This window comes from Globicephala melas, chromosome 15 (genome assembly GCF_963455315.2).
Source record: "Globicephala melas chromosome 15, mGloMel1.2, whole genome shotgun sequence".
NCBI classification, from domain to species: domain Eukaryota; kingdom Metazoa; phylum Chordata; class Mammalia; order Artiodactyla; family Delphinidae; genus Globicephala; species Globicephala melas.
The window spans coordinates 63843995-63865953 of NC_083328.1; the positions used below are offsets into that span (position 1 = coordinate 63843995).

The 21959-nt window shown below is 54.1% G+C and overlaps 1 protein-coding gene across 7 annotated transcripts in view; it reads left to right on the plus strand.

The window, feature by feature from the left end:
- Positions 1-21959, plus strand: part of DLGAP4 (DLG associated protein 4) — a 210106-nt gene that overhangs the window by 93101 nt on the left and 95046 nt on the right. For all 7 annotated transcript variants that reach the window (XM_060284115.1, XM_060284114.1, XM_060284116.1 and 4 more), the window contains exons 3-4: positions 17176-18247; positions 21362-21603. In XM_060284115.1, coding sequence (XP_060140098.1) covers positions 17249-18247; positions 21362-21603 — 1241 coding nt within the window. In that variant the 5' untranslated portion in view covers positions 17176-17248. The remainder of the gene's footprint in view (positions 1-17175; positions 18248-21361; positions 21604-21959) is intronic.

Genomic DNA, 21959 nt, shown 5'->3' on the forward strand with positions numbered 1-21959 from the left:
ATATATATATTTAAAAAAAATTTTTTAAGAGGCTGGTGCACAGCAGGCCCTCAGTGAGCACTGTTCCCCCTTAACATGTGGTCCTAAATGGGTGTGCACTTCTTCCTGAATTTATCATTTATTATGCACCTGCTGTATACCAGGCTCTGGGAGGTAGGTCAGACTCAGGAGCATCTTTGCCCTCAAGGAGCTCACAGTGTGTAGGAGAGAGGAGTCCAGATTTGCTGGAGGGGTGACTAAAGCATCATGTGCCCCCTGAGGGTCAGAGAAATACTCCCAGAGGAGATGGCATTCGGGCTGGGCCATTGGCGTGAGCAGGAGTTTCCTGGGCAATCAGGGGCAGCGGGGGGACACTCCAGGCAGAGGAAACAGCAGGGGCAAAGTCGTGGACATCTGAATCTCTCGTGTTCGGGGAGCCCCAAAGGACCCTTTATGTGTGGCTTCCGGGCAGGAGGCACGGATTGGGGCACGGACAGCCTAGGAATCAGGCCGAGGGGCTTGGGTTTTATCTCAGTTGGTGTTTTCCTGGAGATCTAGAGACAGGGATTGCAGGGAGATCTTTTGGGGGGTGATCCCAGGAAAGCCTCACTGGGGAGTGGAGAAGGGAAGAAAAGGGGGTCGGTAAAGGATTGCTATCTAGGCAGGTACCGCTGTGGACGACGGGGGAGCCTGGGAGACGGAGTAGAACACAGAACTCACAGTTACCAGCGCCCAACGGCTAAGGAGCCTGGGGAGGTTATCCACTAGCTCCCCGTCCATCATGGGTTGAGGGCTACTTCTGGGGGCATCAGCTCCCGGATATTTCCTGCTTGCCTTGTGCCCGGGCTGAGCTTGCTCCTACAGACAGAGTCACAGTCTTTGCAGGAGGCAGCCTTTGGTGGGTGGAGGTGAGTGTCCAGGGGATATGGGCAGGGCTCTGCCGGCATCTGCTACAGGTTTCATCCTTCCGTTGTCTTTTGGGGAAAAGGGACCAGCAGATCCCTGTGCCGGGAAACCCAGCCCCTGTGTGCTGCCTGTACAGCCCCAGCTCACCTTCCCGCAGGCATCCAGTGCTGAGACTCTGTCCGCTTACCCCGGGTCAGGTCATGCCAGCTCAGAAGCTTTCAGATGACTCCTAGGAGCTGCAGTTTATTATTGTTTTATAAACTTTTGCAATAGATAATATACTCACCCGGATCAAAATTCTAAAGACTAAATGCAGTGTGATATCCTGGATTGGATCCTGAAACAGAGAAAGGACATTAATGGAATTGGTGAACTACAAATAAGGAAGTCTGGAGTTTCATTACTAGTAATGTACCTACGCTGATTTCTTAGTTTTGACAAATGTACTATTGTTATGTAAAATGCTAACGTTAGGGAAAACTGGGTGAAAGTTATACAGGAACTCTCTGTACTCTCTTTGCAACCTGGAATAATCTAAAATGATTCCAACCTAACAGGCTTATTTTTTCTTCATTCTAAAAAAACATAGTAGAAAGGTCCCCCTCCTACCCTGTCTTCCATCCACCTCATTCCTAGATTTTGGTTACCCTTCCACAGATAAGCAAAGATGAATAATATTCTTCTGCCCCTTTTTCAGATGATTGGTACCCTTCTGTGGCAGATGCCATAGGGGCCCTTCCCGCACCTCACCGTCTTGTTCACGTCAACTGCTTCCTCCTGGAAACACCTGCACCTCTCCAGCTGAGGGATTTCTTTCAGCTTGCACAGGGAGGGCGGAAGTGCTGAGAGTTCATGCCCCCAGGCAGCCCTCAGCCTGTGCAGGAGGAGGTGGAAAGTAAACACCCCTGCTCCCTTGGCCCTTGCAGGGAAGACTCTGAGATGTGAGTCCTCCCTGCCGCGCAGAATTCCCCCGTGGGCCTGAGCTCAGTTGCCCACAGCTCAGGAACGCATCCTTTATTGCCTCTCCTTGCTTCCCACTCCTTCACTGTGCTTCCTAGAATCATCTCCCAAATAGACCCAAATCATTGGCAAGGGGTCGTCTTCTGAGAGAACTCAAACTAAGACAGGCCCTTGCTGTTTCCACTTACTGGTGCATTTCAGAGAGATTTTCATGTCAGTACTTAGAGCTGCCTCATTCTGCATAGTATTACATAGTATGCTAGATCATGATTTGCTTATCCAGTCTCCTAATGGACATTTGGGTTGTCTTCAGGCTTTTGCTAGTATAAACAACGTTTCAAGAAGGGCCCTGTGGGGAATTCCCTGTTGGTCCAGTGGTTAGGGCTCTGCTCTTTCACTGCCGAGGACCTGGGTTTGATCCCGGGTCAGGGAACTAAGATCCTGCAAGCCGCATGGTGTGGCGAAAAAAAAAAAAAAGAAGACGAAGAAGAACCCTGTGCACCACCCTCATTTCCTGTGCCTAAAGCTAGGCTGCTGGATAATTCCTGGAAGTGGAATTGCTGGTCGCAGTGGCCTTTGGGGGCCTGATCTGTTTTTCTGTTTGTTTTTTATTTTATTATTATTATTATTTTTAACATCTTTATTGGAGTATAATTGCTTTACAATGGTGTGTTAGTTTCTGCTTTATAACAAAGTGAATCAGTTATACATATACATATGTCCCCATATCTCTTCCCTCTTGCGTCTCCCTCCCTCCCACCCTCCCTATCCCACCCCTCCAGGTGGTCACAGAGCACCGAGCTGATCTCCCTGTGCTATGCGGCTGCTTCCCACTAGCTATCTATGTTACATTTGGTAGTGTATATATGTCCACGCGACTCTCTCACCTTGTCCCAGCTTACCCTTCCCCCTCCCCGTATCCTCAAGTCCATTCTCTAGTAGGTCTGCATCTTTATTCCTGTCTTGCCCCTAGGTTCTTCAGAGCCATTTTTTTTTTTTTAGATTCCATGTATATGTGTTAGCATACGATATTTGTTTTTCTCTTTCTGACTTACTTCACTCTGTATGATAGTCTCTAGGTCTATCCACCTCACTACAAATAACGCAGTTTCGTTCCTTTTTACGGCTGAGTAATATTCCATTGTGTATTTGTGCCACACCTGCTCTGTGTTGATGGCGGATGGTCTACAGTCTAAATCTAGAGTCCCTGGGGTTCACCAAGGCCCCCCACGATCTGACCCCAGGCATCTGCCTCACCACCACATGGACAACTTGCTGTTTCCAAGATTTGCCTACGCTTTTCCCTTCTATGAAATGCTCTTTCCTAGTTTCATCTGTTGAAATCTTTCTGGTCCTCAGAGATCTGGCTGAAATGCCACCTCTTCCAGGGAGCCTTCTGGTGCCCCAGTGAGTATGAATCCCTCTTTTCACTGGGCTGCACACTCTGGCTTTGATGCTTCTTGGAATTTATTTTTGTGTTGTCTGATTGCTGTGTGTATTTGTGCTCCTGCACTTGGCCACATGCTCTGTAAGGGCTGGAACCGTCTGAGTCACAGAGCAGGCTCCATAAATGTGGAAGGAAGGTCCCTCAGCAGGGCCCAGAATGAAACAGGCTGAGGCAGGTGATCTCTGGGGCCCACCTGCCCACAGTCAGACCTCTGGGGCTGGAGAACAGGGCGGTGTGTCCCTTGGATGACCTTTCCCTAATAGACCTCTCCCAGGAGGGCCATGGTGAGCAAGCAATTAGAGGTTGTGTCCCCTGATCCAGGCTTGGGGTTCCGTGAGCTGGTGGCAGACGGGACGTTGTTACCTGAAAGCTGAGAGGTAGCCCAGGGAGGTGACTGGAGGCACAGGCTCTGGAGCTAAACTGCCTGGGTTCAGATCCCAGCTCCATCACATCCTACCTATGTGACCTTGGACAAGTCACTTCTTTCCGTGCCCTCTGTAAAGTGGGACTAACAATGGGATGCCCTTCCTAGGGCTTACTTGAGGATGCAATGAGACAGTTCATATAAAGTGCTTATGCATATGTAGGAAGCACTTGATAAATAAGCTTCAGAAAGGTTTTGAAAGGTTTTGTCGGGGTGGGGGGGGGCGGCGGTCCCTGTAACAAGCACCTACAAAAACCTTTCCTGGGTGCTGTGCGGCACGCTCTTGCTGAAGCTCACACGTACCCTACGAGTGAAGTATCTTAATGTTTTGAATTGTGGTAGGATATACATAAAATTTACCATTTTAACCATTTAAGAGTGTGCAATTCAGTGACATCAAGTACATCCACCATGTTGTACAGCCGTCACCACTATCTATTTCTAAAACCCTTTCATCACCTCTAAGAAGCATCTTGCACCCATTTAACAGTCACTCCTCACTCCCCCCTCCTCCGAGCCACTGGCAACCACTAATCGACTTTCTGTCTCTATTAATTTACCTTTTCTGGGTATTTCATATAAATGGTTTCATACAGTATGTGGGCTTTTGTGTCTTGCTCCTTTCATTTGGTGTAATGTTTTCAAGGTTCATCCGTGCTGGAACGCGTATCAGTACTTTGTTCTTTTTATGGCTGAATAATAGTCCATTGGATAGCAAGTGAAGTGTCTTATCCGTGCTTCCCAGGTGAAGAAACTGAAGCTTGGAGAGGCCAGCTGACCTGCATAAGGTCCCACTGCTGGGAAGAGGTGCCGCCACATTCAGACTCAAGTCAGATGGGATCTGATACCTGCTTTCTTCCTCTCTTAGCACCTCCTGGTGGACAAACGCTCTCCTATCCAACTCGTCCCATTTGGCCCTTCACAAGGGCCCCGCACAGTTGGGATAATCCTCTCCATTTTCCAAATGAGAAAACCGAGGTGGGGAAGGAAGGTGACTTGCCTGAGGTCACACAGTGAGTCAGCCAGGACTGAGGGTCCCGGCCCCCACGAGCACCAGTAATGCTTTGACATGACAGACAAGGGGGTTATTGAGGTCCCTCCAGACTCTGATGGCATGGGAAGGGGAGAAGTCCTGCCTTTGCCCCCTTCTTAGCCCTATATAGTCATCCCAGTGTGACCTTGGGGGCTGTCCATGGTGCTGATGGGCACCCGCTCTGCAGCTGTGGACAGCTGTCCCCCGCCATCCATCCCTGAGTGGTTTTTCGGCTTTTGTTCATCAGCAAAAAAAAAAAAACATTTCTGTTGACCAGCACCTCAGTCAGACTGCTGACTGTCCCGCCTGAGCAACAGGGTGCCGGGGCACAGCAAGTACAGAGTCAGGAGACCTGAGTGCCTGGAAGCTTCCATCTGCTGTGTGACCTCGGGTGAGTCCCAGCCCCTGCCTGAACCCAGTCAGCAAAGTGTATCATGATGAGGTTGGACAAGATATGACAGATTCAGTGCTGAACATGCCACGATTAGTAGGCTTTAGAGAGGCTTCCATGGGCACTGCAGAGGGCGAGACCCCATCCCTATCCCCCTCCAGTCCCACATAAGCATCATGGGCAACAACCACATGCAGTGATCCAGTTCCAGGCAGTGCTGTCCCAGCTGTCTGTGCTGGTGGAAATGGTCTCTATCTGCACTGTGCATATGGTAGCCACCAGCGAAATGTGGCCATTGAGCAGTGGAAATGTAGCTAGTGAGACTGAGAAGCTGAGCTTTCCTTTTTATTTAATTCTATTTAAGTTTAATTAAACGACTAGAGCTGGTCTAGACACTTGGGCTCTGGGGACACGAGGGAGGGAGAGGGCCACTCAGAAAGTGTCCACAGCACAGAACACACCCAGCCCTTGTTGGTTCTCGACCTCCAGAGTGCACTGGCCTAGGAGTCCAGAGGCCTGGGTTCAAATCACAGCTGCCACCAACATGCTGTGTGATCCAGGCCAAATCTCATTCCCTCTCTGAGCTTCTAAGTAGCTAAACATGGATGGTGTCCAGCCCCGTCTGCCTGTGGGTATGTCCTGTTGATAAGGATAGCAGTAGTGAATACATGTAGGACACTCACTGTGCCAGGTGTAGTGCCAAGCCATCTGGCTATATTAACTCACTTATCTCTCCCAACAATGCTTTTAGGAAGCTGGACTCAGGGAGGTTCAGGAACCAGCTCAAGGTCACACAGCACCAAGATTCAAACTTAAGGAGCTTGCCTCCAGAGCCCACATTCTCAGCCTCCATATTGCACTGCATGCAGGGGGAGGGCTGTACTCAGTCCTCCCTAGGGCCACTGCAGGGAGTGGCTGGAGCAAGGCAACGAGGCTTGGAGTGCCAAGTGGTAGCCCCCCGGTGAGGCCTGGAGGTGGAGGGGAGGGGATAGTCATGATCATCACCCTCTCCTCTCCCCAACTCAGGATTTTCCTAGGTGAGGGTGGGCTGACCTATTAATTCCCCTAGGATTGAGGGGGTCCTGGCTTGGAACTTTGGAGCAGAAGCTCAGATCAGACCTCATTTACTCCATCTCAGCCACAGACACCTCTTCCTTTGCCTGTGTCCCCATGTTCCCTCTTGCATGGGGTAAGCATATGATTCATCCTTTAAACCGTGACACTTATGAGAATGAAACCGGGACTGGCCATCTGAGATTTAGGAGAATGGCTAGAATCTGAGTAAACCACGATGTATGTCACGCTCTTCATGCGTGAACATTTATGAGCGCCAGCTCTGTGCAGGGTCCTGCTTCTGGTACAGAGGAACACTCAGGACGGCCTGTGATCCCTTAGGGTGGCGGCTCCCATCACTGGGGAACCCAGAGGAGGCCTTACCCCCGACCTGCAAGGTCAGAGAGGACTTCCTGGAGGAAGAGGTGTCTCTTCTGAGCTTTGAGGATATTAACTAGGGAAGGAGGCTAGGGACAGAGCATTTTCCAGGAAGGTTCTAGGGAATAGAAATAAACCAGCCCATCTGGGACCCAGACATGGAGAAGAAGCAAGAAAGGGGAATGGGTCAGCCCAATAATCAACTCCCTTCTCTCCCACTGGGCAGCTCCAGCTCTCTCCAGCTGCTCTCCCTCTGAGGCTCTGTCTATCCGACCACCTCATTCGTTTAGCAGCTGCTTACTGTGCACCGGCTATGTGATGACTCTGCCCTTGGTACTGGGGATACAGTTGAAAATGAAACAGGCGTGGTCGCCCACCCACGTCTCAGAGCCCAGAGAGAATGGAGAGACAGATATTAATCAAGTACACAAGGAATCAAGCAGTATAACTGGAAACCCTGTGAGTGCTTTGAAGGAAATCGAGAAGAGGGTCAAGAGAGGGGAGGGTGGGACAGAGGAACCGCCTTGGACACAGGGGTCAGGGAAGGCCTCTGAGGAGGTGATGTTTGAGCAGAGATTCAAATCAACAGAAGTAGCCAGATATGTGAAGAATTGAAAGGAAGAATGTTCAGTCAGAGGGAACAGCACGTGTAAGGCCCTGTGGCAGGAAAGAGCTGGGGGGGTGCCGGAGAAATGATGAATGAGGGGACCAGTGTGGCTGAGTCAGGGTGAGAGGAGGATGGGGTTTTGCCTGAGAGCGAGGGGAGGCCTTGAAGGGGTTTAAGGGAACTGGGTGAAGCGATTCTATTCTGTGTGGGTTTCTCAAAGGATGACTCTGTGATTCTGCCCCTGTAGTCCCTTTGTTCTGAGGGTCTGGGTCTGTTTCCTTGTACCTTTTCTGTGTCTGCCACACAAAGGTGAGTGCTGCGTGGAGGGTGTGCCTGTGACCTCCCGAGCCCCTGCTGAGGACAGGCAGTTTAAATGGGGTGTGGTCTCAGTGAGGCCCGGGAAGCAGCCCTGTCCACACAGAGCCCCTCAGCCCGAAATCTGTGCCCCTTACCTCAGAGGAGCTGCAGCACCTGCATCCTGGGCCCCGTGTCCGGAGTTCACCAACAGGATGGGCAGCCCAGGAATTCAGCTTTGAGCAGAGGAGGGGGCCCAAGGTAGGGACAGTGTCAGCCACATGTCCTGAGCAGCCTGATCCCGGGGTGTCTGCTGGAGCCCTCGCCTGCTCTCTTGTTGACCAAACAACCAGTTGATTGAATGTCATGCTTTTCAAACAGTTGCTATGGACACAGACAGGCTGGAGACAATTCAGACCTTGAATCCATCAGGATAATGGAGGTGTCATAGAGGGGAAGGATCCTGGAACCTCAGCCTGGAATGTGGGCTCAGGAGTCAGATTGATTTGCACCAGGCTCTGACCCCTACCAGCTGTGAGGCCTAGAGCATGTGACTTTAGCCATTTGAGCTTCTCTCTAACATGGATGTATCCGTTACCTATTTCTGCATTAAAAAAATTACACCAAAACTTAGCAGTGGCTTAAAACAACAAACATGTATTATCTCACACAGTTTCTGAGAGTCAGGAACCCAGGAACAGCCGCAGTGTGTGGTTCTGGCCCAGGGGCTCTCATGAGGTTGCAGTCAAGTTGTCAGCTGGGGCTGCAGCCGTCTGAGGTCCTAACTGGGGCTGGAGGATCCACTTCCACGTGGCTCACTCATGCAGCTGGTAAATGAATGCTGGCTGTCAGCAGACTGCCTCAGTTCCTCCCCGCATGGACCTCTCCTTAGGGCTGCTTGAGTGTCCTCACAACATGGCGGCTGACTGCCCCCAGGGCCGATGATCCAAGAGAGCAAGAAAGAAGCTGCAGCGTCTGTTCTGACCTACCTCAAGTTATACTCGGTCATTTCCACAATATCCTGTTAGTTATACAGCCAATGCTGTTCATGACGTGAATATCAGGAGGTGGGATCACCGGGGTGTATGTTGGAGGCTGGCTACCACAGTGGGCTCATCATCTCCACCAGGAAGAGCTGCAGTGAGGCTTAAATGAGCTCACACATGGGAGGTGCCTGGTATCCAGTAAGCACTCAGGAAAGGGTCACTTTGATTAGCGTGAGCTGAAAACTCACCACCCTGTTGCTGCCTCACTTCCTTCATCGTTTCTGGGCATCCCCAAGACCTTCTGCCACTCTTTCATTTAGCAAAAGCTTGATGAGTCTCTACTGAGTCCAGGCCCTCTGCTGGGTGCTAGTGACACAGCAGTGACAAAGACAGATCCTGTCCCTGCTATCCCAGGTTCCACTGGCATAAATCTGGGTGATACAGAAGAAAGGGCTGGCAGGTAAGGGGCTGCTTGGGACGGTGGTCAGGGCCGGCTTCTCTGCGGAGGCAGCCTGTGTTGCTGAGATCTGGATGAAGTGAAGGAGGAGACACGTGGTCAGAGGCGGGCAGAACATTTCAGGCAGATGCACCAGTAAGGTCAAAAGCCCCAAGATGGGAGTTAATGATCTGTGTTCAAGGAACAGAAGGGAGGCCCAAGGGAGTAGGGGCAGGAAATAAGGTCGGAAAAGCAAGAAGTAAGAAAAGTAAAAAGATTGGCTTTGAGTCTAAGGGCCATGGGAGTTTAGATCGTCTAGGTGAGATCCAATGGGGGCCTGGCCCCGGGCAGGGCAGTGGAGGTGGGGAGAAGTGGTGGGATTGCGGGATATCTTGAAGGTGGAGTTGTTTTGGAAGGATTTGCTGTTGAATGGGATGAGGGGGTGGGGTGAGAGAAAGAGGAGTCAAGTATGATTCCAAGGTTTCTCTTTTTTTTTTTTTTTTTTTGCCCGTGCCACACAGCATGTGGGATCCTAGTTCCCTGACCTGGGATCGAACCTGTACCCCCTGCAGTGGAAGCGCGGGGTCTCAACCACTGGATCACCAGGGAAGTCCCGATTCCAAGGTTTCTGACCCGAGCAAGCAGGAGGATGGAGTTGTCACAAGCTGAATTGGGCCAGACTGTCAGAGGAACAGATCAGGGTGGGTGGGAGATCAGACATTCGATTTTGGACCCATCAGACACCCAGGGCGAGATGTCAAGGAGGCGGTTAGAGATATGAGTCTGGTGGTTGAGACAGAGATTGGGCAGAAGATGTAAATTTTGGAGTTGTCAGATATAGGTGGTGTTTAAAGCCACGAGTCTGGATGCAATCAGCAGGAGAGGGTGTGTAGAAAGAAGCAAGGAGCACCCAGCTCCTCTAGAATTTAGAGGTCAGAGGAAGGGAAGCCAGCAAGAGATAGAGCATGTGTGGCAAGAGAGGTGGGAGGAGAATGGGAGGGTCACCCAGAGATGAAGCCACAGTGTAACACAGCCTGCCTCTCTCTACTTCCACCCCTACCCCAGGTAGCATCAAGGTCCTGGAGGCCCCACAGAGCCCGTCCTTCCCTTCCACACATCATCCCTTCAGAGGCCTAAGGCAGTGCCTCTATCCTCCACGGACTTCTGTTTGGCCAGAATGTTCGGCCGTACCACCCACATCATTGCCAGCCTTTTATCACTCCACTCGCTCTCCCATGTCCCACTCTAGCTGTCTCTCTCTCTCTCTTAACAGCAGGGCTCAGCATTGAACAGGACTATCCCCTCCCTTCATTTAGACCCTTTCTCTGTTAATGCGACCTTAGACGAAACCAGCCTTTTGGGTAGCACCAAATTCAGATATAGGTGGGAAATAGTAAGAGATCTGGGCAGGTTAAAGGGAGGGGCTGTCGCATAGCACAGGGATATCAGCTCGGTGCTTTGTGACCACCTGGAGGGGTGGGAGAGGGAGGGTGGGAGGGAGGGAGACGCAAGAGGGAAGAGATATGGGAACATATGTATATGTATAACTGATTCACTTTGTTATAAAGCAGAAACTAACACACCGTTTTAAAGCAATTATACCCCAATAAAGATGTTAAAAAAAAAAAAAGGGAGGGGCTGTGAAGAAGAAATGGGGCTGGTAATGTCTGAAAAGGGGTTAGATCAGCAAGGGTCTTGATTGCCACACCAAGGAGTTTGGACTGAGGAGGGAAGAGGATCCAGAGAAAGTTCTAGATTAGGGAAATGGCTCAATCAAGTGAGTTTTGCTTCAGGAGGGGCCGTGCTGGGTTGTGTTCTTGACCTTGTCCCTGATTAGCTCTCCCATGCTCACTGGCCAACTCTGGCTCCAGGATGAGCTGGCGTAGGGCAGGGAGGCCCCGCTCTGTGCAGATGGGGGTAGCGGCTGCAGACACAGAGGCTCTGTGGAGCTGGGAGGGCTCTTGGGGAGGCAGCTGCTCGGCTGGTTCCTCCACGTTTCCATGAGGGCAATGAGGCTTATATTAATGAGAGGTAATTATTGGCACCCGGATGGGCCTAAGTATAGCTCAGAGACAAAGGCAGTGCAAGGCAGCCAGCCGCTTCCCCTGCAAGGCTGAGGCCTGCCTATTTTAAGACTTCCCCAAGGTGAGGCTCCTGCCACCGCTGGGTGTCGGGTGACTGAAGGGTTGGCACCCAGAGTTCCAGGAATCCTGACCCAGAGAGCTCAGAGGGAATCGGTGTAGCCAGATGCCCAGACCACCCTCATGCAGACCCTCTACCGCCTAGAGGTGGAAACTGAGAGGGACCGGTCCAAGGTCACAGCAAATACAGAGCAGAGCCAGAGTTTGAATCCCGGTGCAGTTGCGTGCACTTTGCACTAAGCTGTGCAGCATCCTACACTGGACACCTTGGCCTGCCCCCAAGAAGCACAGTGAGGTGAGGACCGGAGCGTGACTATATTTATCAAGCACCTAGAGGCTTTCTGTATGACGTCACAATTCATCCTCATCGTAATCCTGAAAAGTAAAGATCCTCATACCCATGTTAGAGAAGAAGAAACTGAGGCTTAAGAGGAGTAATTAAATCTCCGAACGTCCCGCAGTAAGGAGAGAAAGAAGTAGGACCCAGTTACACCCTGTCTTAGGGTCAGATTCCCCAGGAAACAGACTCTGAGGTTTGCATGGGAAGTCTCTTGGGAACACCTGTGACAGGAGAGGAGCGCAGGATCGGGCAGGGGGAGGAGTTGAACGGAGATGCAGTTACAACAGAGGCCCTCAGTAAATCCCAGGGGAAGCTCTGGAGCTGGGATGGCACTTTTTTTTTTTTTTTGCGGTACGCGGGCCTCTCACTGTAGTGGCCTCTCCCGTTGCGGAGCACAGGCTCTGGACGTGCAGGCTCAGTGGTCATGGCTCACGGGCGCAGCCGCTCCGCGGCATGTGGGATCTTCCCGGACCAGGGCACGAACCCGCGTCCCCTGCATCGGCAGGCGGACTCTCAACCACTGCGCCACCAGGGAAACCCGGGATGGCCCATTTGTTCTGAATTGGACAAGGAGACCAGACCTTGCGGCTGCACATCAATCAATTACTAGACACAGGCTGCCCCTGGGAAGAAGCATCACCTTGGGTGAGGCATCTCCCTTTGGCTGAGAGCAAGTCTTAACAGGTACCCGGCTGTGAACTGTCAGCAGCCAGTGCCCTTGGCAGCTGGAGACGTGAGTGCCTCAGTCCTGAAGCGAGGCTGAGGCTGGAGAAGCTGGCAGAAACCAGAGCACACTGGGTCTTTTGGACCTCCACTCTTCACTGAGGCACCTCTTCATGCTGCCCCACCCTCCTCACCCTCTACTCCTCAGCTGGCAACGCAGCCCCAGCATGGTCCCCTTCCTTCGCACACCCTCTAGTTCAGGAGGGCCAGTGGGGTTAAGAGTAAAGAGCCCTGGGTTCCAGGCTGGAGCGACCTTACTGTGAGGCCTCATGCTGTCCCTTCCCCAGGACGACAATCTTGGTCTCGCAGTTCCTTTAGCTCCAGTAGGCCACGTGGCTGGAGCTGAAGTTTAGAGGTCTGCAGAGACTAGCTCCCCAATTGCCTTGAATGCCAGGCTCAGAGTCGAGCGTTCGTCCCAAGAGCCATGGAAAGCCACTGAAGGGAAAGAACACTATTGCTTTGGCGTTTTAGAAATATCACTCCAGCTGCAATTTGCAAGCTGGATTGTAAGGGTCTTAGAGTGGATGCAGAGAGACCAGGGAGAAGGCTGGTGTGATTTTCCAGGTGAGCGGTGGGAGTGACATAGGCAGAGGCTACAGAGAGGGGATGGCAACAGAAAATATAACTGAGGCAGAATTGCTGTGGCTGTCATAGTTGGGGTTCCTCAGAAGCATGACCAAGGTAAAGATTCAAGTGCGAGTACTTTATTTGGGAACAGGCAGCACAGTGTGGGAAGGGGGAGATAAGGCAGAGAAGGGAGGTGGCCAATGAAAGGAACATTATCAGGCAAGTGATCTCTGTACGTAACTGGAGCTCCATCCCACTGAGGACTGTAGAGCCCATTCCTCAGTTGTCCCACCCAAGTGGGGAAGACCTGGGGTATTTATACACAAACTCCCCAACAGTCAGTGGCTGAGAGCTGCAGCCTGATGGCATATGGGGCAGGTGGGTAGGGTGGGTAATTCCCTGGCAGTCCCTGCCAGCCACGTGTGAGCAGAGCACACTCCAGCTGCCACAGAAAGCACCCCCTCCCTCCGGCAGGGATGCACATGGTGACAGTTGGAAGCCAGCCTGTTGGGCACTGCAGTGATGAGGCCACAGGAGATATGGGTGGGGTACCCACAGCCACTGCTGTAGTGACCAATTGGACATGAGGTCTGTATCAGGCTCTCGTTGAAAGACACAGACACCGAACTCAGACTTCAGCAAAAAGTCTCTTAACTCTCATGTCGGAGACGTCAGGCAAAATCTTGACAGAGGACTCAAGGCTGACACTCAGACAAAGATAGCAGCCCTAACAGGAAGGAGGGTACTTCTTTCCCAAGAGTTCAGCCATAATCCCAGGGCCGACTCTCATTGGCTAACAAGGATCCTGTTCCCATCTCTGAGCCAGTCAGTACTCAGGGATGCAGGACTCTGATTGGCCAGGCCTGGGTCCTATGTCTACCCCTGGGGCTCTGGCATAGGACTGGCTCCACCTGGACCACAGGAACTGAGCCTGAATCATTTTCCAGGCACAGTGGGAGCTGTTACAAGGGGAAAGACAAGGAAGGTCGGGAGAGGGAAGAATTCATGGAGGTGCCAAGGTGTCTGGCTTGAGCCCCTACTGAGTGACATTGAAGCATTTTACTGATAGGGGGATACTATGGGCCTTCTCAGAACCCTGGGATGCACCGGCATTTAAGGTGGGGTAGAAGGATAGACACGCAGGGCCCCAGAAGTCAGAGACTATTTTAACAATGAGGATCCAGTCCCAGGAAGGAAAGCGGAGGTCACCTGTGGTCATTACAGTTTCTAGCTGGTATCTAGAGGTCTCCCTGAGGCTGGCAGCCCCCACTTGCCCTCCTTTAATCCCAGAGGCACCTCCAAGGCAGGGACCTGTCTAACTCCTCCCCCCACAAGCCCAGCAAGGGACCTCATCATCAAGACCACCAGGACTGAGGGCAGGGTTTGTCCCCCAGGGAATGAGGCTGTGCCCACACTTCACAGTTCACCAAGCACTTTCCTGCCCCCTCCCTCCCTTCCTCCTTTGGCCCCACTTGACAGATGCATAGTCTGAGGCTCAGGGCCCAGGTTCCCATGGTCCTCCTGGGGCAACTCTGGATTCCTGGGGTCGGGAGTGCCTGGCCTATGAAATTGAAGCCAGCTTCTCCCTGGGAGGGCTGGAGAAGGTGCCCCAGTCTGGGAGGAGAAGTGTTGTGTGCACTTCTGGGGCAGGGCTCTGCGGCTATCTTCTGCTTCTGGTGACCAACCCTCTCCACCTCTGGTATTTCTAGGGAGTCAGGCCCCTGCCAAGCCAGCGAGCCAGAGGGCTGTGTTTGCAAACTCTCCTGAGTTTTCAGTATCATTGGCCTTACTTGAGTGGCCATCAAGGACATACTGCTGCACACACAGTTCTCCAGCTGGAGAGCCGAGGAGGCTGGCTTCTGAGTCCAGGGACACTGCAGCCCCGAGGGGATGCAAGGAGGCCAAGAAAAGGCCAGGAGCAGGAGGGATATGCGGGTAGTTTTGCATTTGCCTGAAATTGTCTTCAAGAAGAGGTTTGCCCAGAGGGAGCTGCTGCGGGCTGGAGTGGAGGAGGATACTTGACAGTCTGGGACACTGACGGGGTGGCTGAAGTCTGAGTTACCTATTTCACCTTGGCTAGAACTGCTTCTCTCAGGCTCAGTTTCCCCACCTGTAAAATGGAGATAATGGTCCCCCACCACGCGTGGCTGTTGTAATGAAGATAAAAATGTGAGTCGGCAGACTCCCTCTCCAGGCTGGGGATAAATGCTCTGACAAGTTGCCTGGTGGAAGCAGAGATGCTTCCGATGTGGCTGTTCAGCTACAAGGACCATTGCTAAAATGCTCTGGACTTCAGGATTGGGGTCCCTCAGGCTCCCAGGGTCAGGGAGAGGCTCTGGCAGAGAAGGGGGAGAATTCCAGCCAGTGGACTCTGCAGAAGTCTCAGGGCTTGGGAAGCCTTGGGGCACATTTGGTCATGAAAATGGCTAGGTCCAAGGAAGTAATTCTCAGATCCCTGAGGGTCTTAGGGCCAGCAAGCTCCAGGTGACAATTGCAAGGCAGCTGTGCAGAGGGATAGGAAGAGCTGTGGGTCTCAGCCCTGCCTCAGCTACTGAACCCACTATGTGATCTTGGGTAAGTTCTTCCCCTCAGAGGGCCTCAGTTTCCCCATCTATAAGATGGGGGTTTCACCTAGGCCAGTGTTTTTCATGCAGTGTTTGGTGGGGTCTGGACTTTGCCTTAAGAGCTGCCCTGTGGGGTGGGAGGGTGTCTCGGACACCTAAACTTATGCTTGGCGTATGAGTTTCCTATTGCTGCTGTAACAAATTACCACAAACTTAGTGGCTTAAAACACACAGATTTATTACCTTACAGTTCTAGAGATCAGAAGTCTAAAGTGGGTCGCAGGGCTGCATTCCTTCTGGAGGCTCTAGGGGAGAATCTGACTCCCTGCCTCTTGCAGCTTCTGAAGGCTGCCTGCATTCCTCGGCTCATGACCCCACACCGCTCCGACCTCTGCTTCCGTCATCACATCTCCCTCTTTGACTCTGACCCTCATGCCTCCCACTGACAAGGACCCATGTGATTAGGTTGTGCCCCTGCAGAGAATCCAGGAAATCTCCCCATCTCAGGATCCTTAACCATATCTGCAACGTCCCGTTTAACATGTGAAGTATCATAATCACAGGTTCTGAGGATTAGGCCTGGGCATCTTGGGAGCCATCATTCTGCCTCCTGTACCTGGCTTCAGCCGGAGCCCGTCCACTCTGGCCCAGCCCCTCTGAGATATCCTCTGTCCCCAGTGCCCTTGGCCTCACTTGCTCCGTTCCAGCCGTACCAACTCCTTGCAGCTCCTCAGCGCACCAGGCACACAGGCCGGACCAAGCCTTGGGACCCCTCCAAGCATGACTAGTGGGGTTCAGGGCTGAGAAAGCTTGCTGACCTCCCCCTCTGCCCCATGGTACAGATGGAAAGACTGAGGCCCAGAAAGGAAAGGGACTTACCGAAGTTTGAGACTGGCATTTCCAGGATGGTTCTGGCTGGAAGGCCCATTTTACAATAGAGAAACTGAGGCACAACGGCTCCACCTACTCGTCATCCTGAGGATATGCTCCTGCTACTGACTTGCTGGGAACTCTGTCCCAGGCCAGGTGTCATTGATTCATCCCAGTAGCAAAGGATGGGCTGATGGGCTTGTTGGCCTGTCTGATGGCTGCAGCCCCCAGCCTCTAGCCCAGGGGTCACACTCAGTAGACTTTTGTTGAGGACAGAGTGGGTTTTTACAGAGGGTTTACATGTTGATGTAAGGATTCTTCTGCTAAAATAGAGGTGGGACAGTACTGCCCTCAGACCTGGGTAAGAGGGGCCCCGGCCCCAGGCCCCACTCTTCAGAAGGCCTCTCTGGCCCTCTCTCAACCTTGTTGTTCCCCACGAGGCAAGGAAGGTTCAGGGGCCAAGGGAACATGCCCACCCAGAGCCTACATCCCCCTTTCGACCACACTCTGCAGCCTGGGCAGACCCCAGCCTGGAATTCCCTGCGCCAGAGACCCCAGGCCTGCTTCCAGGGCCAGCACAGATCCTCCCATGGTGGCCTACACTGCCAGTGGGACCAGCCCTAGGGCTGAGGGGTGGCTGTTTGGGGGGCATGTGGAGTGAGCTGGGGGTGCACGCATGGGTGGGGCTCCTCGTGGTGAGGAACAGAGTCAGAGACAGGAGGAAAAGGGAGGGCAGGCGGCTTCCCCCTGACCACATGCTGCCGTGGAATTTGGAGGAGACCAAGAAGTCTGAGTTCGAACCTGGCTTTCCAGGTTATTGTGAAAATATGTTCGTCAAGGTAGGAGAGTAGAACGTATTTTGTTTAAAGTCTTGCTAGCCTGAGATGTCGCTTTTATTTATCCGTATGGTATGTGGGTCTCCATTTGTACTCGTGATTCCCGACCCACAATGTTAAGGGCAGGCCAGGAGTCTTCAGAAATCCTCCCAACCTTGAGATCTGCGGGGGTCTGGCTGACCTTCCCAGCATCCTATCCCCTCCACATCCAGCTAACGCCTGTCTGTCTTCTCTCCCCAGATTAGCGGCTGCCCGGGAGAGGAGACCCGGGCAACGCGCTAGGGCGACGGCCCCTGCCCCGAGGGCCGGGATCATGAAAGGCCTCGGTGACAGCCGCCCCCGCCACCTGTCCGACAGCCTGGACCCACCACACGAGCCCCTGTTCGCAGGGCCTGATCGCAACCCTTACCTGCTATCGCCCACGGAGGCCTTCGCCCGCGAGGCTCGCTTCCCTGGGCAGAATGCTCTGCCAGGGGACGGGCTTTTCCCGCTCAACAACCAGCTGCCACCACCCAGCAGCACCTTCCCCCGCATCCACTACAACTCCCACTTCGAGGTGCCAGAGGAGAGCCCCTTCCCCAGCCACGCCCAGGCCACCAAGATCAACCGGCTGCCCGCCAACCTCCTGGACCAGTTTGAGAAACAGCTGCCTATCCACCGCGACGGCTTCAGCACTCTCCAGTTCCCCCGCGGGGAGGCCAAGGCCCGGGGCGAGAGTCCTGGCCGCATCCGCCACCTGGTCCACTCGGTCCAGCGGCTCTTCTTCACCAAGGCGCCCTCCCTGGAGGGCACGGCAGGCAAGGTCGGCGGCAATGGCGGCAAGAAAGGTGGCCTGGAGGACGGCAAGGGCCGGAGGGCCAAGAGCAAGGAGCGGGCCAAGGCCGGGGAGCCCAAGCGGCGCAGCCGTTCCAACATCTCGGGCTGGTGGAGCTCCGACGACAACTTGGATGGTGAGGGTGGCACCTTCCGCAGCGGTGGCCCAGCCTCTGGACTGATGACACTAGGCCGCCAGACAGAACGCAGCCAGCCACGCTATTTCACACACGCCTACAACACCATCAGTGGGCACATGCTCAGAGCCGCCAAGAACAACACCACCGAGCTGACCGCCCCGCCACCCCCGCCGGCACCCCCGGCCACCTGCCCCAGCCTTGGGGTGGCCGCGGACACCAACTATGTCAAGCGGGGCTCCTGGTCCACCCTGACCCTCAGCCACGCCCATGAGGTCTGCCAGAAGACCTCAGCCACCTTGGATAAGAGCCTGCTAAAGTCCAAATCCTGCCACCAAGGTCTTGCCTATCATTACCTGCAGGTGGGTCCCTGCCAGGGTCAGGGGAGGGGGAGGGATTGTGGGGAAGGCACCAGTTTGAAGTCCAGCTCTGTCACAGATGGACTTGGAAAGTTGTTTCACTCAGGCCTCTGTTGACTCGCTTAGGAAATGGGTGGCTGGTGGTATCTTGCTAGTAAAAGGATTCCTTCCACTGGTCATGCTCTCAGCAGACATTGATTAGGACCCTTTTGAGACCAGCCCTGAGTAGGGACCAAAACATGTCCCTTCCCTTTAGAAGAAAACTATGGAAGCCGTGCCTTCTATCCCCTCCGAGGACCAATTGCACGGCATTCTGCTTGCCAGCCTCCTGCCTGGTACTGCCCCCAGACTGGGGGCTCCTTGAGGATAGGGACCATATCTGGTGCAGCTCTGTGTCCCCAGGGCCCAAGACAGGGTCTGTCATACAGGAAGTGCTCAAGAAACATGAGAGGAGAGAGGGGTAGATGAACAGATGGACCCTTGAATGAATAGAGTGAGAAATAAATAAGACATAGTCCCGATTATCAGGATGCTGGGAGAGAAAGACACATGAGCAGACACTCCTGTCAGCATGAGCGGAATGTGCTGGAGATGAGCAGGGGGACTGCAGGAGCCCCGAGGCCCTAAATCAGTTTGGGGAACTAGCTTTTTTCTTTCAAACACTAATGTTTATTGAGGCACTTATTATGCACCAAGGCTGCACTCCTGGCAAGTGGCAGAAGGCTCAGAGACATCTCTGCTGCTACACTTGTGCTGGGCCTCTCAAGGGCAGGGTGAGTGGCTGAGAACTGGGTGGCTCCCGGTACCAGAGCCCAAGCTGTGGGTGAAAGTTACAGGAAGTAGATTTCGGTTCACCTGCAGATGGAAGGGGCTGTTTCAGTAGGTAGTGAGTCCCTCATCCTGGAGGGCATGTCAGCACAGGCCTGGCCAGCCTTTGGGAACACATTAGATGCATTTTGTGTGTGTGTGTGTGTGTGTGTGTGTGTGTGTGTTACGCGGGCCTCTCACTGTAGTGGCCTCTCCCGTTGCGGAGCACAGGCTCCGGACGCGCAGGCTCAGCAGCCACGGCTCACGGGCCCAGCCGCTCCGCAGCATGTGGGATCTTCCCGGACCGGGGCATGAACCCGTGTCCCCTGCGTCGGCAGGCGGACTCTCAACCACTGCGCCACCAGGGAAGCCCCATTAGATGCATTTTGAACCGGATGAACATCAAAGTCTGACCTGAGTTCTTGTCATTCCATATAAAATTCCAAAGACAGTGAGACTATGGGGGGAGGAGGCTATCTTTTTCAATAGGAGGGAAATGAAATCTAGGCAGTATTTTATATATTTAAGGCTTTTGTGGCTCTCAATCTACTTCCTTAGCTTAGAAACATCAGAGGGGGTGGTGTGTGACCTAGCTCCCTCTCAAATGATATGGTTTGGTCTGATCACGTGAAAATGCTTCAGAAACACCGTGAAACGGTGGCCCTGCAGGCCCTGGAGTGGTGCTGCCTGCTTGCTCAACAGGAAGTAGGTGGGTAAGGGCTGGGGAAGCAACAGGTGTTGAGCAGGGATATACAAAGCCACCTTCCCAAGGGACAGGTGCAGGCAGGAAGGATTGACTAGCAAATGGTTTGGGGTAGAATGTGCAGGTCCTGGCGACTGGCTGGGCAGTCAGTTGGGGAGGAGGGTGTTAACGGGAAAGCCGCAGGGGTGGGGACCTGGGATGGGAAGCCCAGGCAGGGACCCTCCCTCAGCCGAGAACCAGCCACTGGCATTGTGGGAACTGAGAAGAACGTGGTCTCTGTGCAGGCGCGGTGACTTGGGGAGTGTGGTGAGCACTTGTGGGCGTGGCGAAGAATGGGTGTGCTGTGTACACTGAGAAACGTGTGCCTGGGTGTCCGCGGTGACATATAGACCCAGTGAAGGTGTGTGCTCTGTATGTGTTGAGGCGGGGACACGGTGAGGAGGGACACGTTGAGATGTGTCCGCGGTGCAGTGGTGGCTGGTGTGCACGTGAGGAGGTGTGTACGCTCTGTGTTCACATCGTGCACTCACTGAGGTGTGGGCACGTGATGAAGTGGCTGGGGTGCATCCTTGGGGAGAGGGGTGTGTCCTTGGGGAGAGGGGTGTGCGGGGAAAGGGTATGCTTGCTCTCTGAGGTGCGTGTACATGGCACGGCGTGTTCACCCTGTGCTCAGGCTGAGGTACGTGTGAGTGCTGAGATGAGCGTACTCCATAACGAGGTGAATATCCACTGTGTGGACACATCGGTGGGTATCAAGTGAACAAGAGTGTAGACAGTGTGTGCTGCCCTGGAGCAGCTGGCAGAGCCTGGCCTCAGAAGGGCAGGGGAGGTCCCCTCAGTTGGTTTCTGCCACCGTAACCACTGAGGACCGGGGCTGCCCTCACAGCTGTGACCTTACCCTTATCACAACCCCCTTCCACAGATGGGGTCCCTGGAGTTCAGATGGGAACACTGAGCACTTTTTCCAGCTCACCACATGGCTGCCAGACCCCACAAAGCCCTTGTGCTCTCTGTACCTCAGTTTACCCACCTGTAGGATGAGGAATGTTGTTTGGCCCCAAAGACCTCACCTCCGTACTGATGCTCTGGGGTCCCCTGATTCATCCTCCCCCACCATCCTAGGGTCCAGGGACCTCTCTCAAGCCTGCTGTTCTTATCTGGGCAGTGGGATCATAAGCTATCCACTGAGATAGCAGGGGAAGTGATGGGAACACAGGAGTTGCTCAGAAGGGTAGCTGCAGTGGAAGCCGTTGTGAGCATTCTGTCTGGACGGTTTTGCTGGGGCACGCTCAGCCTGGGATCCACGGAGATCTGAGGCTGGAGAAGGCCACACAGGGAAGCTGCGGCAGAACTGGCTCTGGGACCCAGGTATCCTTCCCAGCCCTGGCTCCGCTCTGCTCGTGGGTGCCTTTAGTGGCAGTACCCCGCACCGAAGGCCGAATTCCCCGAGGTGGGCAGCGAGGGAGCTTCAGGGGCCTGGAGATGGGGGTTCTAGCGTGCAGCTCACTCCCCAGGTGATGAGCCCGAGGCTGGGTGGCCGGCGGCGCGCTGGGGGTGTGCGCTGCCCCCTGAGCCACCCTTGCTGAGGGCTGTCTGCCCAACCCCAGGTGCCCGGAGGCGGTGGCGAATGGACCACCTCGCTGCTGTCCCCGCGCGAGGCGGACTCCACAGGCGAGGGCCCCATCCCGTGCCGGCGAATGCGCAGCGGCAGCTACATCAAGGCCATGGGCGACGAGGACAGTGACGAGTCCGGCGGCAGCCCCAAGCCCTCCCCCAAGACGGCGGCGCGGCGCCAGAGCTACCTGAGGGCCACGCAGCAGTCGCTGGGAGAGCAGAGCAATCCCCGCAGGTGAGCGCACGGTCCCGCCCCCTAGAGTCTCGCCCGCAGGCCAGCCCTGACCCCCAGAAGCCCCACCGTGGGAGAGCCTCTCCGAAGTCCAAGTCCTGCCCCAGGAAGCCTCTGCTCACCAGTGAGTCCTGCCCCCTGGGAACCCCGCACCAGAAGCCCTGGTCACCTGTGAGTTCTGCTCCCTAAGGGGACCACTCCCTTAAAGTGAGCCACGCCCGCAGGCTTACCCTGCTCCACTGGGGCACCGCCCACTTGTGAGCGCTCCTCTGGGAAAGCCTCTTTACACTCGTACCGCCCTGGCTCACAGGCAAGCTTTGCCCTCTAGGTGAGCCCCTCACAGGTATGTCCCACCCCTG